Here is a 17,853-nt window from a genome sequence, read left to right on the forward strand (position 1 = left end):
TTTAGCCTGTTATTAGAGCATTTGTATGTGTGCACGTATATGTTTATTATTGTACTAAATTTACATAATTAAATGTACACAATTTACATAAAAAATGCATAATTTTATATAATTATATATTATATAACATATTCGAAAATATTCGAATATTAAAAATAATAAAGCATTGAAATTCGAATGGGATTATAGAGGAGAACTGACAGCCCTATTATAGACTGATGTAATTAAAGCCGATCATGTGTGCATGTTTGGAATTGCAACAGCTGAAATCAATAATGTATCAGTATTCCGATATTAACCGGCGGGGCGCATTATGTGAAGGTGGGGGCCGCATGTGGCCCCCGGGCTGCCAGTTGCCCATGTATGGTCTAAACAGCATCCTTATCTAAGATCTATCTAATCTATGTTTGTGGTCAAGCAAACATTACATGTCTATTCAAATAACGTGGAGTGTTAGGGGGGGGGTGAGGTACAAGTAGAGATACAAGGAGACAGGAGTGCGAGGGGGTGAGGAAGAGTCTGAAGAGGACAGTTTTCAGACTGCAGTGGAAAATGGGGTCCAAGACGCTTGTAGCGTTTGCCAATGGTGTCGTAAGGACGGGACAGGGCAGACTCTAACCATAATGTCTAAAGCAGTAGTTCTCAACAGTGGTGGAAAGTAACTAAGTACATTTACTTAAGTACTGTACTTAAGTACAATTTTGAGGTATTTGTACTTTACTTGAGTATTTCCAATTTCCAATACTTTTACTTCTACTCCACTACATCTCAGAGGCAAATATTGTACTTTTAATCCACTACAATTATTTGAAAACTTTAGTTACTAGTTACTTTTTAGATATAAATGATTATATTATGAAACATACATTAACCACTTCAGCCCTATTTTATACCTAGGCTATTTGAAAATAGCCGATCTACAAGCTCACAACGCGTCGCGATGCGACGCGTTGTGAGCTTGTAGATCTGCTATTTTCAAATATTTTTGTACTTTTACTTTTGATACTTTAAGTACATTTTGATGCCAATGCTTTTGTACTTTTACTCAAGTAAATTGTTAATTCTGGACTTTTACTTGTAACGGAGTATTTTTATATTGCAGTATTGGTACTTTTACTTAAGTAAAGAATTTGAGTACTTTTTCCACCACTGGGTCCATTTGCACACTCTCTTGAGTTACAGATCTGTAAAGGTCAATTTGGTTCCAAACTATCAATAATTTAGCTGGAAACGCCCTCCAGGACCCCTGGGGGTACCGCGGACCCCACTTTGAGAGCCACTAGTCTAAAGAGAAGGAACGTGTCAGCATTTGACTTGACTCTTCACCGTCAACATGAACCATATGAATCAATGTGTGTGATTTTCCATGTGCTTTCAGGCGAGGGGTCCACGGCATGTTCCCGCTGCATCTGGCGGCTCTCAGCGGGTTCTCTGACTGCTGCAGGAAGCTCCTGTCTTCAGGTGAAGGGCCTCAAAGCCGTCTATTGCAGTGGTTCTTAACCTGTGGGTGGGGACCCCCAGAGGGGTTCCCACATGATCTTTTTGGGGGGTCCCCAGATGACAGTGAAGTGACAATTTAAGGACTTGTAAGACCGTTTTAATACCTAAAAAAAACAAACATTACTGCATCAAAAGTAATCAACGAACTATGCTATAAAAACTGATCAAACATTGGCCAAATTGTCAAATAATAAAAGAAAGAGGCAAATTGTGAAAATATGTGAGCTTGTAGATCGGCTATTTTCACAATATTTATTTGTGGAACCGAGTCAAACATGATAAACGTAATGCCTCAACTCCTAAATTCCTTATCAGGGTGGGGGGTCCCCAGTTCAAATATGATTATTTTGGGGGTCACAGTCTGAAAAGGTTGAGAACCTCTGGTCTCTTTGAGCTTAGTTGAAAATATCCCATGTTGATCGTTGCACTTTTATGCAAACGGTCAACTGTAGTTTCCCTCCAACATTCCCACAAAACAGAATAAAAATCACACCCTGTGTGAAGTGGGCGGTGTCTTGCTAGCTAATCACAATACTGAATGGAGTCAACCAATCATGTACAAAAAATAAATACATTTATTGAAACACTCTTTATGATGGACGAAACCATAACTTAAAAAAAACAAATTTATGTTTTTTTTAAAGTTATGGTTTCTTATATAGGGCTATGCACATGTGTCATGTGACACTGGCCAATCACAGTCCTGAATAGACTGTGATTGGCCAATCACGGTGCAGGTTTTTTTCTGACCATTTTTGGCCAATCACAGCGCAGGATAATTGTACAAATTTCCAAACCTCACTTATAGGGGCGGTTTCACCGCCCAAAAACCTATACAAGTCCAGTATTTGAATAGATGTCTCAACTTGAGGTAATGCATGACCTAAGCTAACCTAGGGGCAGTTGTTTGTGTTAGTTGAGACCAAGAAACCCACCCGGCCCTCTAGAAGGCCTGACATTTTATTCCACCATGTCATGCCTTCCAATCAAATCAAATCAAACTTTATGTATGTAGAGCACATTTACATACAACCAGAGATTGCCCAAAGTGTTGCACAGAAAGAACGAAAGATCAGAACATCAAAAGAATCAAAAAAATACAGACGTACCACGCCTGTGCTATCCGTGGTTCTCAAACTTTTTCATGTCAAGGACCCCCAGAATCATATGCATTTGGCTACGGATCCCCCATCTCAAAAATATGTTGTGCCAGGGACCCCCAGTAGCAAAGATTTGAGTTAAGAATGTTTTAGAAAAAAAAGAATATATATACTAGCAAAGGTTTGCAAAACATTTTCACGTTTTTTCTGAAATAGATCTACAAGCTTATATCGCTGTAAGTGATGCGTTATGAGCTTGTATATCTGCTATTTTTGAATAGCCAAAGTATAACATATGGTTAAAGTGGTTAAAATGATTGTGACGCTATATTAACCTGGAACGCATCTGTGTCACTTTAGATCTCTTTGGCTATTCAAAAATAGCAGATATACAAGCTCATAGCGCGGCACCGAGTGCCGTGCTATGAGCTTGTAGATCTGCTATTTTTGATAAATCTTGAAAAAAAAATGTTTTAGATTTTTTTCAAAAAACTGTTAGGATTTAGATTTAGATTTAAAGAATCGCCTCAGGTCTTAATGGGTTAACAAATTTAGCTGGGGACCCCCTGGTACCCTCCCAAGGACCCCACTTTGAGAACCAATGCAGGACACAACACATCAGCAAAAAAATGAAACGTTAGCAAACATGCTCACATTATGATTAAAAGCAAGGGGTAAATAAATGGGTTTTGAGAATGGATTTAAAAGTCTCAATGGACTGCGCTGGTCTGATTGGAAGGGACAGACTATTATTCCAGAGCCTGGGGGCAGCGTCAGCAAAAGCGCGGCCACGCCTACATTTTAGTCTGGTTTTGGGTACAACTAGCAACGGCCTGTCAGCAGAACTCAGAACTCTGCTTTATACTTAAAGCTGTGACTTTGTAACTTTCCTCTTCTACCCCGGATTTGAACCCAGGTTTCTGCGCAAGTGCTGATTTTTTTTTACAATTGAGCTAATATTGCTTGCTCAGGGGATAAATTTAATCTTGACCATCAGATCAAAACTCGTGTCAGATCCTGTGTCTAGCTGAGACATGACTTTTGACACGATCTAAATACAACCACTCCAATTGTATAAGTTATATTGTAATAACATACTCTACCATACAGATTGGACAAAATTACATTTTATTCATTAAAAAAAGACATGGTTCTGCTTTAATCATACGATGGTATCGCTCGCCGAAAACAGTCAATCTACAAGCTCACAAACGCGTCGTGAGCTTGTGGAAAGGCTGGCTATTTTCAGCGAGCGAAGTCGTATAATGCACGTTCCATGCACAGACAGCAAAACATGGTAGTGCTTTACAACCTATAGCGCGCGGTGTGATCTGTAAGCGAGGTTGGGGGTCACACGCCACTCATGTCGCTCTCCTCTCGACGCAGGCTTTGACATCGACACCCCAGATGACTTTGGGAGGACGTGTTTACACGCGGCCGCAGCTGGAGGGTGAGTGAGCGACTCTACTCTCTCTCTCTACACGTGTGGGGATCGTCTCTCATGGCTCAGAAGGCCAGCGTGCCACTTAACGCAAATGTTTCCATTTCATACGCCCACTAATCATACTTGGGGCTCTAATCATACTTGGGGCTCTAATCATACTTGGGGCTGTCACGATTACACATTTAAGTTGATGATTAATTGCCACTCAAATAATTGCGATTTGGCATTGAACATTGGAAGATATGAATACAAAATACATTTCTGTTTGCCTTTTTAGTCTTTGTAATAAAACATTGCACAGGCCAGATATGACAAATAACTTAAATATACAAAGAAATTATTGACATATTTAAAAATGTTAGCCATTTGAAAATAGCTGAAATAGCAGATCTACAAGCTTACAACGCGTCACTTTGTGACGCGTTGTAAGCTTGTAGATCTGCTTTTTCTGTTTTTTTTTTTTCTAATGTTTGAACATTTTTCAACATTGAAATTATGACTATTATGCAAAAATAATTGCGACTATCTCAAATAATTACGATTAGACGATTATGTAATAATTGCTAAAGTAACTAAGTGGTGGAAAGTAACTAAGTACATTTACTCAAGTATTGTACTTATGTCCAATTTTGAGGTATTTTTACTTACTATTTCCAGTTTTCAGTACTTTTACTTCTACTCCACGACATCTCTGAGGCAAATATTGTACTTTTACTCCACTACAATTATTTGAAAACTCCTATATACATTTCGTCCATTTGAAAATAGCCGATCTACAAGTTCACAATGCGTCGCTATATGCGACGCATTGTGAGCTTGTAGATCGTCTATTTTCAAAAGATTTTGTGACGGGCCTAATCATACTGTATGTTTGTTCAGTTGACATGTATTTGTACATGTATTTTACTAGTGGTTCGTTGTGTATTAGGGTTGTCCTTGACTAAAGGAATTCTTCGATTAATCATCATAGTAATTTGTTGAGTAATCGATTAGTTAATTTAATCAACAAATGTTGTGTGAAATAGTGTTGCGTACAATCGTGAGAAGTGAACATTCTAATGTGGATTTCACAATGACTATTGCAAGGTATAAACAGAATTGAAGCGTTATATCTAGAGATATGCATGGTAATCAACTAACAAAGTCAAATAAGACCAAACCGATTGATTATTTGGCTACTGTAGTCTTTCATAATTTTCCCACACTGTGTACAACAATTATTCAAGTGAAGTGGCATATTCTACACTTAACATTTTTCACGTTTTATTTGATCTTGTGTCACTCTCCCAGGAACCTGGAGTGTCTGAATCTTCTCCTAAACACGGGGGCAGACTTCAACAGAAAGGACAGCTTTGGCAGGTCTGTAAGCATTGGGACCTAATCCGTGTGGTGGTCCATTAACCTATCCTGTCATAGATTTATGTCGTCATACAGCGGTCGTTCTCCGAGGACCCCCAGTGGTCCTTGAGGAGGTTCCAGGGGGTCCCAGCAAAATTAGCTCATATAGCGTCCAAATCCGTTTAAAGGGATATTTCACTTTCAAAAAAAATGTGGGTCGTTTTATTGTCTACTCAGGCCTTTGTGAGCCCCCCAGACAGTTTTTAAGTTGCTTGATTCAGTATTTAGATATTTGAAATACATTTTATCAGATACGCCCCCTTCCTATACAAACCCATTGTAACTTCAAACTCTATTTTAACTCATTGAGTGCCATTGACGTGTTTCACGTGTCTCACCGCTATGGCGCAACGTGCCAATGATGTGTTTGACGTGTTTTTGAAAAAAATTTCTTTAAAAAGTTCAGAATCCAAGATATCATTATCTGAAGATTTGCAGCTCCATCCACTCCTTGTTTAACTTATTACTGAAAAAGGCTGGATCTTGCTTCCTAAGCAAAAATTTTTTAACTTTGAAAAGATCTCTGGCACTGGGACAACTCAGTGAGTTAAAGGGATACTTCACTTTCAAATAAAATAAACATTAAAAAAAATTATTTAAAAAAAATGAAAGAAGTTATGGCAAAATAAAGGCCCCCTCACACATTAGTAGGACACTCTAATGCGTGAGGGGGCCTTTATTTTGCCATAACTTATTTCATTTTTTTTAAATATTTTTTTTTAATGTTTATTTTATTTGAAAGTGAAGTATCCCTTTAACATGTTAGATTCATCAAAAATACCCGTCCTTGGTTCTGGTGACTCATCCTGCCCTCCTAATACGTGAGAGGGCCGTGTTTGTTAGATAACTTTTTTTCATTTGGGGGGTTGGGGGGGGTTGGGGGGTAATATGGGAGTCCTTGATATGACAACTGACCACTGACAACACTGTGGTGCATTTTCAAAACGATCATGGACTTCAGAGGCTTGGGAGTGTGAACGGTGGGTTTCTATGAGAACGGTCAAGGTTGAAGGTGTGTTTGTTTTCCCCCTCAGGACCCCCCTGCACTACGCCGCAGCCAACTGTAATTACCAATGCCTGTTTGCCCTGGTGGGCTCCGGGGCCAGCGTCAACGACCTGGACGAGAGGGGCTGCTCGCCGCTCCACTACGCCGCCGCCTCCGACACGGACGGAAAGTCAGTCACGCCTCTACACAAACTGCTTCGTAGATGTTTCCTTTTTTTCCCCCCCGTTTGCTTTTTTTTTTTCTCCCCTATTTAGTCATTTATGCCGATAGGCTCTATGCACAGCAGCCATATTGGAAAGAAATTGGGCCTCTTCCTTTACTTCCTTCACAGGTTGTTACCAATGATTCTAATGAAGGCTCTGTTCCATATAATGTAGCACAGTGGTTCTCAAACCTTTTTAATTTCAAGGACGCCCATAACTCTGAGAGTTGTACAAACGGAACCAAATGGACCCTTACGGGTCCATTTGGTTCCGTTTGTACACTCTCAGAGTTACACACCCGTAAGGGGCCATCCGGAACCCCCCTTAACACATTTACCGCCGGGCCCGTAGTTCTACGGGCCGTTAAATCCAACGGTTAAGCGCCAATCCCGTAGCCTACGGGCTGTGGTGCTTTTTCCTTTTTTTCGATTTTTTTTTCTTTTTTAATTTTCTAGGGGGACCATTTTCAGTGTAACACCACCCGATCTCGACCGGAAGTGCGATCACGTTTTTAGTTTCCCGTCTGCCTCCATTCTAAGTCGTACACAATAACCCCTGTAAAAGCCCCTGTAAACATGTAGTTTTTCATCCTCGCATTTCCCATGTTAACTTAAACGGTCAAAACTCAAACATGGCGGCTCCGTTTGACACGTGGTCTTCACTGGTAGAAGCAGTGAGATCTCCGCGATGTTTACAAACAGTGCACAGCTCAATCTTAAGGATTTTAACAAGATCTGTGGTGACGTGAAAAAAACAAAAAACAACAATAAAACGTTGGCACTGGTGAGTACATTATGAGATTAACCTCTGGCGGTCAATGTGTTAAGGAACCATTGAGGGTCCCTGGACCACACTTTGAGACCCACTGGTGTGGCAGAGTGTTTCCAGTGAGCCGACATGACACAATATCAGCACCCTGACTCTGTTTAGACCAGAATGGAACGGAGCCTTCATTAGTATCATTGGTAACAACCTGTGAAGGAAGTAAGAAGAGGCCCAATTTCTTTCCAATATGGCTGCTTAGTGCGTCATAGAGCCTGTTCATTCCTCCCCACACACATTTCTGTGTGTCGCCACCGGCTGTGGTATCGTACTGGCTCACCTGCCGGTGAGGAGCCCCCACCGAGAGGACCTGTAGAGCCCTCCGTCTTACTCCTCCCGCCCAACACTCCCTGCTAACAGGTCCCGCCCCCCCCCCCCCAGCCCCGTAGGTCTAGGATTACGTGTAGTGACAAATATCACCCTCGAACCCCCAGACTCTGTGGTGGTTAGGGCAGCTACTTTACCAGTTAGTGCGCAGTGGTGGAAAGTAACTAAGTACATTTAACTCAAGTACTGTACTTAAGTACAATTTTTTTTTGTATTTTTGGGTGGTGAAACCGCCCCTATAAGTGAGGTTTGGATATTTGTACAACAAATCCTGCGCTGTGATTGGCCAAAAATGTACCCCGCCTAACCCTGCACCGTGATTGGCCAATCAGTCTATTCAGGACTGTGATTGGCCAGTGTCACATGACACATGTGCATAGCCCTATATAAGAAACCATAACTTTAAAAAAAACATAAATTTGTTTTTTTTAAGTTATGGTTTCTTCCATCATAAAGAGTGTTTCAATAAATGTATTTATCTTTTGTACATGATTGGTTGACTCCATTCAGTATTGTGATTAGCTAGCAAGACACCGCCCACTTCACACAGGGTGTGATTTTTTACTGTACTGGAGTATTTCCAGTTTTCAGTACTTTTTACTTCGACTCCATTACATCTCGGAGGTAAATATTGCACTTTTACTCCACTACAATTATTTGAAAACTTACATTAACCACTTCAGTCCTATATACATTTCGGCCATTTGAAAATAGCCGATCTACAAGCTCGACGCCTTGTAGATCGGCTATTTTCAAACGATCTTTTGACATTTTACTCATTTGAAAACTTCTGAAATGGGACATTCTGCGTAATGAGTAATTTCTACTTTTGGTACATTTTGATACCAATACTTTTATACTTTTACTAAAGTACATTTTGAATTCCGAACTTTTACTTGTAACAGACTACTTCAACATTGCAGTATTGATACTTTTACTTAAGTAAAAAAATGTGAGTACTTTTTCCACAACTGCCACTGCGCCACCTGAGCGCTTAGATGTTGCTTTTTACAAACGATTTATAAGCGTGCTTGGGAGGCACAGGGTTAAAGTTCCTGCCCACCACAGGGGAGAGTAAAGCCTTTGAATCCCTCCAGGGTGCCTCCGCCTTGGCTGGACGTTCAAACGAACACACGGCGGGAAGCCGGGCAGGGAAGGATGATCTTTGTTGCTGCACTAGACTAGAGCATTGGTTCTCAAAGTGGGGTCCGGGGACCCCCAGGGGTACTTGAGGGGGTTCCAGGGGGTCCCCAGCTAAATGATGGATAGGAACCAAATGGACCCTTATGGGTCTGTAACTCTGAGAGTGTCCAAATGGAACCAAATGGACCCGTTAGGGTCCATTTGGTTCCATTTGGACACTCTCAGAGTTAAATTAACATTGATTTTACAATATGAATTGGGGTCCCAGAGAAATAAATGCCATTAAATGGGGGTCCGTAGCCCTAATGCATGTCAAACTGGGGGTCCTTGAAATTAAAATGGTTGAGAATCACTGCTAGAGCCGTAAAAATCGTCTCTTATGGGGGGTCCCTGGCATATCTTTTCCCGCGGGCTAATAAGTGTACATTTTGGGGGTCCTTGACATGAAAAAGTTTGAGAACCACTGGACTAGAGAATCCTGCAGGTTGGTCAGGGTGCCCGGCCGCTCGGTGTTGAGACTCATCACTGTCAGGCGAAAAGAAACAGACTTGATGTGGCATGTATCGCGGGTAGACTTTGTCTGTGCTCTCCCTAGGACCAACTGTAGGAGTTGGCAGTGACAAGGGACTAGAATACATTGCAAATCAGGAATTGGCATAACGACTAGAAGGAAAGAAAAACAAAGTCAAAAAAGAAAAAAAATGGGACAACAAAGAAAACGTGGGTTAAAGTTCTCAGTCGCTACGACTGATTTCAGTTATTTGGATTACATAGAGGCCTGCATGTCTTCCTCTTGGCTCTTTGGCTTGTAACCTTTTTTTTTTAATATATTTCTTGGGCGCCATTTGTAGTCTTTATTGACAGTGACGGGGGAGAAAGTAGGGAGATAACAGTCAGCAAACCGGGGACTCACTGATCAGAGCATTGCGCCCATGTTGTGCTTCACCCCAAACATTCACCTATGGCAGTGGTTCTCAACATGTGGGTCGGGACCCCCAGGGGGGTCTCCACATGATTCTTTTTTGTTTTTTTGTTTTTTTTGGGGGCGGGGGGGGGGGGTCCAGATGACAGTGAAGTGACAATTTAAGCACTTTTAAGACCTTCTAAATACCTTAAAAAAAATCCATTACAGCATCAAAAGTAATCAACCAATACTATAGAATAAAAACTGGACAAACAGTGGCCAAATTGTTATATTTTATGTTATATATTATGTAGATAATATAAGAGAGGAAAAACATTTGAAAATAGCAGATCTACAAGCTCAGATGTGAACTTGTAGATCTGCTAGACTTTAACACTGCTTTTACAATATGATGCTAGATTGATACACACATACTTAGCTTGCTTTACTTTACTGTAAGTTGCCCTGGATAAAGCTAAATGGCTAAATTGTGTTGTAAGCAGGTGCCTGGAATACTTGCTGCGGAACGATGCTAAACCAGGCATTCGGGACAATCAGGGTTACAACGCCGTGCACTACGCCTCTGCCTACGGACATCGCCTCTGCCTAGAGCTGGTCAGAACCACACACACACACACACACACACACACACACACAGACACACACACACACACACACAGACACACCCCCACACACACACACACACAGACACAGACACAGACACACACACACACACACACACACACACACACACACACACACACACACACACACACACACACACACACACACACAGGATTTGTATTACTATACTTGTGAGGACATCAGCATTTTAGGATGGCGTTTTTATTAATGGCATTTAAAAATAAAATATGAGCATTTTTTACCGTAAGCCTAAAAATAGCAGATCTACAAGCTCGAGCTTGTAGATCTGCTATTTTCAATTGCACGACACCAACTGTACGTATAAGACACACACACACACACACACACACACACACACACACACACACACACACACACAGTACATTCACCGATAGCACAGAGAATGATGTGACTGTCCCTGTTGTTTAGGTCAAGTGCCGGTTTAACCACTTTCAACCTGGTTTTCCCTATTTTGGGCCATGTCATTATTATAGGCCAACAAAAATAGCAGACCTACAAGCTCACAGTGTGTCTGGTGTGACGTGTTGTGAGCTTGTGGATCGGCTATTTTGGTGCCGCGTGACACCATCGTACGACAAAGTATCAAATAGAAAACACACGGGACGTCTTCACCGATACAGAGAGCATGATGTGAATGAATGCCCCTGATATTTAGGATGAGTTCCAGTGTTCATTTCATTGACTAAAACTATGATGAAAAATGTACGTCGACTACCTTTTTTCACTGACAAAAAGTAAATAAAAACTAAGTTATTATGACTGAAATTATGACTAAATATATTGTTAATTTCGTCAACAAATAAAAACTAGATGAAAATGTTAGTGAGGGACTAGTGGACAAGAGATCCAGTAAAACTAAGACGAGTCATTTTATGCTTGGTTGCGCACGGGTGTTGCACTCCGAAAATAGCCGATCTACAAGCGTGTTGTGAGCTTGTAGTTCGGCTATTTTCGGCATGCAGTTAAGTTTAAATTTGTTTTAAAAAACAACATTGAATTTCATTCAAAAGACTACGACTAAAACTATATAAAAATGTGCTGTCGCGATCGACCCTGAGTACCAGTTTCAAACCACAGAAGCGTCCTCCTCCTATCACAGCTGTGTCATTGAATGAGACCCCCACCTTTGAGCTTCAAAGGGTCCCAGAGTGCTGTCATTGAATTAGCATGGTGCTGAAATTAAATGGATGCTACCCAGGAAACAAGCTATACAACACAAGACATTTTCACGTGTCTATTTCGATGGCTTTTAAAATGTCCCGCACGACACAAGCTCATGTGCTTCTACATATAGACAATGCCATGTTAGGGATGCGACAGTTCAATCAAACTAATCAATTTATTCAATTATTTAAAAATAATATCGATACTTTTATAAGATAATCAATTAATAATCAGTCCCTATTTTGGGCATATGATTATTATAAGCCAAAAGTACTAAATGTATTTGAAAAATTTAACATTTTCAACAATAATGAAAATAGACTATTTACGAACTCACGCATTGATTGAGCTTGTAGATCTTTTTTGCTATTTTTGCATGACACCGTGCATCAAAGGATAACATAACTAATAATAAGTGGTTAATCAATTTGTTTATATATAATATTATTAAAACAATGTTTTAAAAAAGTTTCTCGATTATTTGATTAATTGAAAAAGTAATCGACAGTCTCTATACCATATTGTGTGATACAATGCTTGACTGTGTTGTACTTTCTATGTTGCTTTTACAGATTGCCAGTGAAACGCCTCTAGATGTGGTGAGTGTCATTTCTGTCATTTGTATTAGTACTTATTATGGTTGCTGTCGGGTGGAAACCTTGTATGTCCAAAACTGTTCCTTTTTGTATTATTATTTTAAAGGAATTTTAAAATAGGAAAAATAGCAGATCTACAAGCTCACAACGCGTCGCTTCGCGACGCGTTGTGAGCTTGTAGATCTGCTATTTTCACTACTTTAGTGCGACACTCTTGTATGATGAAGTTAGAGCCTTAATTTACGATAAAACATGGAGATACAAGGTTTCTGCCTGACGGCGACGATATGTAGAATTCACACTTCTATGTACACGTGAGATGCTGAGTGCTTGGTAATAGGGTTGTCATAGTAACGGTGGTGCAATGCTGCTTCCCTCAGCTAATGGAGACCTCAGGAACGGACCTCCTGAACGACTCTGATGTCAGAGCTCCCATCAGCCCCCTGCACTTAGCTGTGAGTAAAACCACTTCCTGTATCAACCCCCTGCACTTAGCTGTGAGTAACACCACTTCCTGTATCAACCCCCTGCACTTAGCTGTGAGTAACATAGACATATAAAGGTAGACGCCTCCTTCGGCTCTGAAGCGTTCGTATCTCGGGCGCGCTTCCTTGTTCCGCAGGGCTAGCCCATATAAGGCTTGGGCTAGCCTTCCACTTCCTTCCGCTTCAGCAGGGCAAGCTGGAAACTTCCGTGTGCGTCACAGAAGGGGGCGTTCGGTAGGCCAATCAGAGGCAGGTGGGTCTGGTCTTTTCTTAAGAGGCAGCCGCGCAGCAACTAGTCAGTTAGACGCGCTGTGATTGGCCAGTAGTTAACGTGATGTGATTGGTCAGTAGTCAAACAGCCCTGCGGAAGAGCCCTGTATTGAGATACCAGTCGTTACAATGAACTGCAGAGGCCAATGAGGTATCTAGGTTTCTATATCTATGGTGAGTAACACCACTTCCTGTATCAACCCCCTGCACTTAGCTGTGAGTAACGCCACTTCCTGTATCAGCCCCCTGCACTTAGCTGTGAGCCAAGACGGAAATAGCGAGACTCACCATCTCCGGTTTACTTCCCATATCTGCGTGACGTAGGTGGACGCCTTTTTAGGAGACAGGAAGCAGGTTGGAGTCTATTGATTTCAATGGAAGCGTGAACGTGAACACAGCTTCTGAACCATTCTGTAGCTCCATGGTCACTGAACTAAATATTGGACCCGATCGTCACAAGACACACAATATTTGCAAGATTTTCATACTAAAATGGCTTGTTTTAGATAAACAAATCAGGAGAAAATCTACTTTGTTATCGACCTTTCTCTATCCCAGCAACACACTCTCGCGAGATTTGGGAAGATATCTGAAGAGTCCATCTGCATTTCCAAATGAACCATCTTTGTAACACCACTTTCTCTCTGCACTTAGCTGTGAATAACACCACTTCCTGTACACGCTGCTCGTGCACCAAGCAAGGGGAGTTTATATGTAGAGTTATATTTAGTATATAAAAGAGCACCTGTCTGCAATTTTACAACAGGACCTAGATAAGTCTTCTAGCTTGTCACCGGAGAGTGTCAAAATAAGTGTCAAAATAACATTAAATGGAAAAAGGAAATACCTCCAAGTTTTACTTAACCACTTACCAGGTGTCCCTATTTTGTACAACACCGTTGGTACGCCAAAGTATAAAAGCGTTCAAAGTACAGTGTTCAAAGTACAGTACTTGGTAAATGCACTTAGTTATACGATCCACCACTGGTAGATTCTCCTATTCGATTATAAAGCTCTTAAAGGGGTTGGCCCCCTCCTACACTGCCGACACTTTTTTTTTATTCAAATTTTCCAAGATGTTTTTATAACATACAACCACTCAGACAATACGTACAACAACAAAAAACAAGCAAAAAAACTTAAACGTAAGACAAAACACCATATAACAAAAATAACTTAAAGTAAAATAAAGATACAAATAGTTATGCATCGTTTAAATAGTATACATATTCACTTTACATCACTGCCACAACAACATCAACATTATGAAGTACAGAGCTTAGAAAAAGAAGGAACTAACAGTATTCGGCCATGCAAATAAAGTTTAACGGGAGGACCGATCAAAATAAGTAAATAAACACTGCTTACATTTTGTACACTGCCTCACATACTACCTCCAGGTCCCTTACGGGTCCATTTGGTTCCATTTTGTACACACTCAGAATTATAGGGGGCCCTGAAATAAATAAATAAAAGCTTGCGAACCACTTCCCTAGACCGTGGAACAGCATTCCCCTCCCTGTCAGATCTGCTCCCTCTAGGGGTGGGACGATATATCGATATATCGATATATCGCGATACTTTCTCCCGCGATAAATAATCGATATCCTCCCGAAAAATATCGATATTAAAACTTTCTCCCGCGATAAATAATCGATATCCTCCCGAAAAATATCGATATAAAAAAAAATAAAAATAAATAATTGTTTTTGTTTTAGTTTGTGATACGTTGTTTTTCCTACTCTGTATTTGTGTAATGATGATTTTGAACTGTTTGGTGCTATTTTATGTGTTTATGAATTGAATACAAGGACTATCGTGATATCGCAATATATCGATATTTTCAGATATCGTGATATATATCGTTGGTGAAATTTCATGCAATATATCGTGATATCGCAATATATCGGCATTTTCAGATATCGTGATATATATTGTTATCGTGGGCCTAATATCGTGATACATATCGTATCGTGAGGTACCCATATCGTCCCACCCCTAGCTCCCTCCATTAAGTCTATGTCAGTCCACGCTCAAGACTCTCCTTTTATTCCCAAGCATTTGAATCCCCCTGATATGGTTCATTTAGTTTATTTTGTTTTTAATGATTTAATGGTTTATTAGCATTTAATTACTGATTGTCTATTTGTGCCTCTTGAGTTAATATGTCTCGTTATTGTTCTGTACAGCTCTTTGGCCGAAGGGAGTTGTTTTTAACTCAATCAAACCGGGAAAGCATCTGTGTCATTTTAGATTTTTGCTTTGGCTGATTAAAAAATAGCAGATCTACAAGCTCACTGCAAGCTTGTACATCTGCTATTTTAAAAAAATATTGAAAGTGTGAGAACCACAGATTTTTGAAGACATTTGTAGAATCGGCCTCAGGTCTAAATGGGTCAAATGTGCTTCATAAATAAATAGTGTTTGACTTGGTATCTGCGTTTTACTAAACGTGACCGTATTTGATGTCGATGTCGTCGTTGTTCAGGCGTACCACGGACACCACCACGCCATGGAGGTGCTGGTCCAGTCTCTGCTGGACCTGGACGTGAGGAACAGCCAGGGGCGAACGCCTCTGGACCTGGCTGCCTTCAAGGGCCACGTGGAGTGTGTGGACGTCCTCATCAACCAGGGAGCGTCCATCCTGGTCAAAGACTACACCCTGAAACGCACGCCGATCCACGCTGCAGGTACCTCTCAATCCAATCCACAGTCGGACCACAGTAAAGTCCTGAGTGTCCATTTCATTCTGAGAGTGTACGAAAGGGTCCATTTGGTTCCGTTTGTACATTCTCAGAGTTGGGGTCCATTTTTACCAGCTCAGTGGCCTTGTGGTTAGAGCAGGGGTTCGCAACCAAAGTTTTTCCCGGCCGTGAATCCTATAACCTTGCGTCGCCAGGATTTTCCAAAGAGCGGAGAAAAAAGTTGAGTCGGTCACATGAAGATACCAAGGATTCATCCATGCTACTTCCTGTTTCATAACAGTAATGTGTCACTCTGCATGTTTAACTAAAGTTTTCCACCTGTCCAAAAATCATATCTGATACAGACATAACCTTTTTTTAATCACCCTATCCTTGTTGATATAACGCCATTTCGGTCAATGATATAACATTATGTAGTGATATAATAATGTATAAATAGCAGCCAGTGATGTGTCGGTGATCCAGACCTAAATCAACACTCATAATGTCAATGCTCTGACTTTGTGTATAGAGCGTCGCAGTTCCCGCCCACTTCCTGTTTTTTTTGGTGCCGGAAGAAAAAACATTTCCAAAAATATTTATATCTATTAATTTAAGCCTCGAATCAAGCCATCATGACATGACATGAATCATGACCATAAAACGTTTGATTCTGTGATTATTTTTTTTGGAAAACGGCAAAACAAAGGGTATTTATTAAATATAGTATATCATATAATTAAATATAAAATAAAAAAAAATCACAGAAAAAAAACGTTTTATGGTCATGATTCATGTCATCTCATGATGGCTTGATTCGAGGCTTAAATTAATAGATATAAATATTTTTGGAAATGTCAATGGAAAAATGCATTGAGTTTTTTCTTCCGGCACCAAAAGAAAACAGGAAGTGGGCGGGAACTGCGACGCTCTATTGCTCTTGTATTACCTTGCTCATTTAAAGAAAATCTGTAAAGTTTCATGTCCTATCCGGGGTTCAAACCTGGGTCCTCCACGTGGGAGACCAAACATCTTAATTAATTGTAATGAATTAATGTGTTAAATGACTAAGAAAGTGCTGCTTGAGAATTTTACATTTATTCCCCCCCCCCCCCCCCCCCCCCAACAGCCACAAACGGCCATTCAGAATGTTTACGACTGCTGATCGGAAACGCTGACCTTCAGTGTGCCGTGGACATTCAAGACGGGAATGGACAGTAAGGATACAGTAAAATACTAAGGGCCCTATTTATGCCGGTGCCTTACCCAATATCCACGGACTTCTTTGCCATTTTTTTACTATTTTAAAAAAACATTTTCAAATAGTTCAACTGAAAATGTTTTCAAAAATAGTACAAAATGGCAAAGAAGTTTAGGGATAATGGGTAAGGCACTGGCGAAAACAGGGCCCTAGCTGGACATTTAGAGTGTGTGTGTGTGTGTGTGCGCGCGCTTGTGGTTCAGAACTCCTCTAATGCTGTGTGTTTGTGTTCAGAACCCCTCTATACTGTGTCTGTTTTGTGTTCAGAACCCCTCTAATACTGTGTGTTTGTGTTCAGAACCCCTCTAATACTGTGTTTGTGTTCAGAACCCCTCTAATACTGTGTGTTTGTGTTCAGAACCTCTCTAATGCTGTGTGTTTGTGTTCAGAACCCCTCTAATACTGTGTGTTTGTGTTCAGAACCCCTCTAATGCTGTGTGTTTGTGTTAAGAACCCCTCTAATACTGTGTGTTTGTGTTCAGAACCCCTCTAATACTGTGTGTTTGTGTTCAGAACCTCTCTAATGCTGTGTGTTTGTGTTCAGAACCCCTCTAATACTGTGTGTTTTGTGTTCAGAACCCCTCTAATACTGTGTGTTTTGTGTTCAGAACCCCTCTAATACTGTGTGTTTTGTGTTCAGAACCCCTCTAATACTGTGTGTTTTGTGTTCAGAACCCCTCTAATACTGTGTGTTTGTGTTCAGAACCCCTCTCATGCTGTGTGTTTGTGTTCAGAACCCCTCTAATACTGTGTGTTTGTGTTCAGAACCCCTCTAATGCTGTGTGTTTGTGTTCAGAACCCCTCTCATGCTGTCGGTGCTGAGTGGACACACAGACTGTGTGTATTCTCTGCTCAACAAGGGAGCCAACGTCGAAGCCAA

General features: G+C 40.8%; 1 protein-coding gene across 1 annotated transcript in view; it reads left to right on the plus strand.

Moving 5' to 3' along the window:
- Positions 1-17,853, plus strand: part of ankrd28b (ankyrin repeat domain 28b) — a 76,807-nt gene that overhangs the window by 46,869 nt on the left and 12,085 nt on the right. The window contains exons 11-20 of the mRNA XM_080427331.1: positions 1,379-1,461; positions 3,987-4,050; positions 5,335-5,403; positions 6,477-6,617; positions 10,351-10,462; positions 12,250-12,276; positions 12,654-12,728; positions 15,517-15,718; positions 16,842-16,929; positions 17,770-17,853. The exon at positions 17,770-17,853 is cut by the window's right edge and continues 34 nt beyond it. Coding sequence (XP_080283457.1) covers positions 1,379-1,461; positions 3,987-4,050; positions 5,335-5,403; positions 6,477-6,617; positions 10,351-10,462; positions 12,250-12,276; positions 12,654-12,728; positions 15,517-15,718; positions 16,842-16,929; positions 17,770-17,853 — 945 coding nt within the window. The remainder of the gene's footprint in view (positions 1-1,378; positions 1,462-3,986; positions 4,051-5,334; positions 5,404-6,476; positions 6,618-10,350; positions 10,463-12,249; positions 12,277-12,653; positions 12,729-15,516; positions 15,719-16,841; positions 16,930-17,769) is intronic.

This window comes from Gymnoscopelus braueri, assembly GCF_963280865.1.
Source record: "Gymnoscopelus braueri genome assembly, chromosome: 4".
NCBI classification, from domain to species: domain Eukaryota; kingdom Metazoa; phylum Chordata; class Actinopteri; order Myctophiformes; family Myctophidae; genus Gymnoscopelus; species Gymnoscopelus braueri.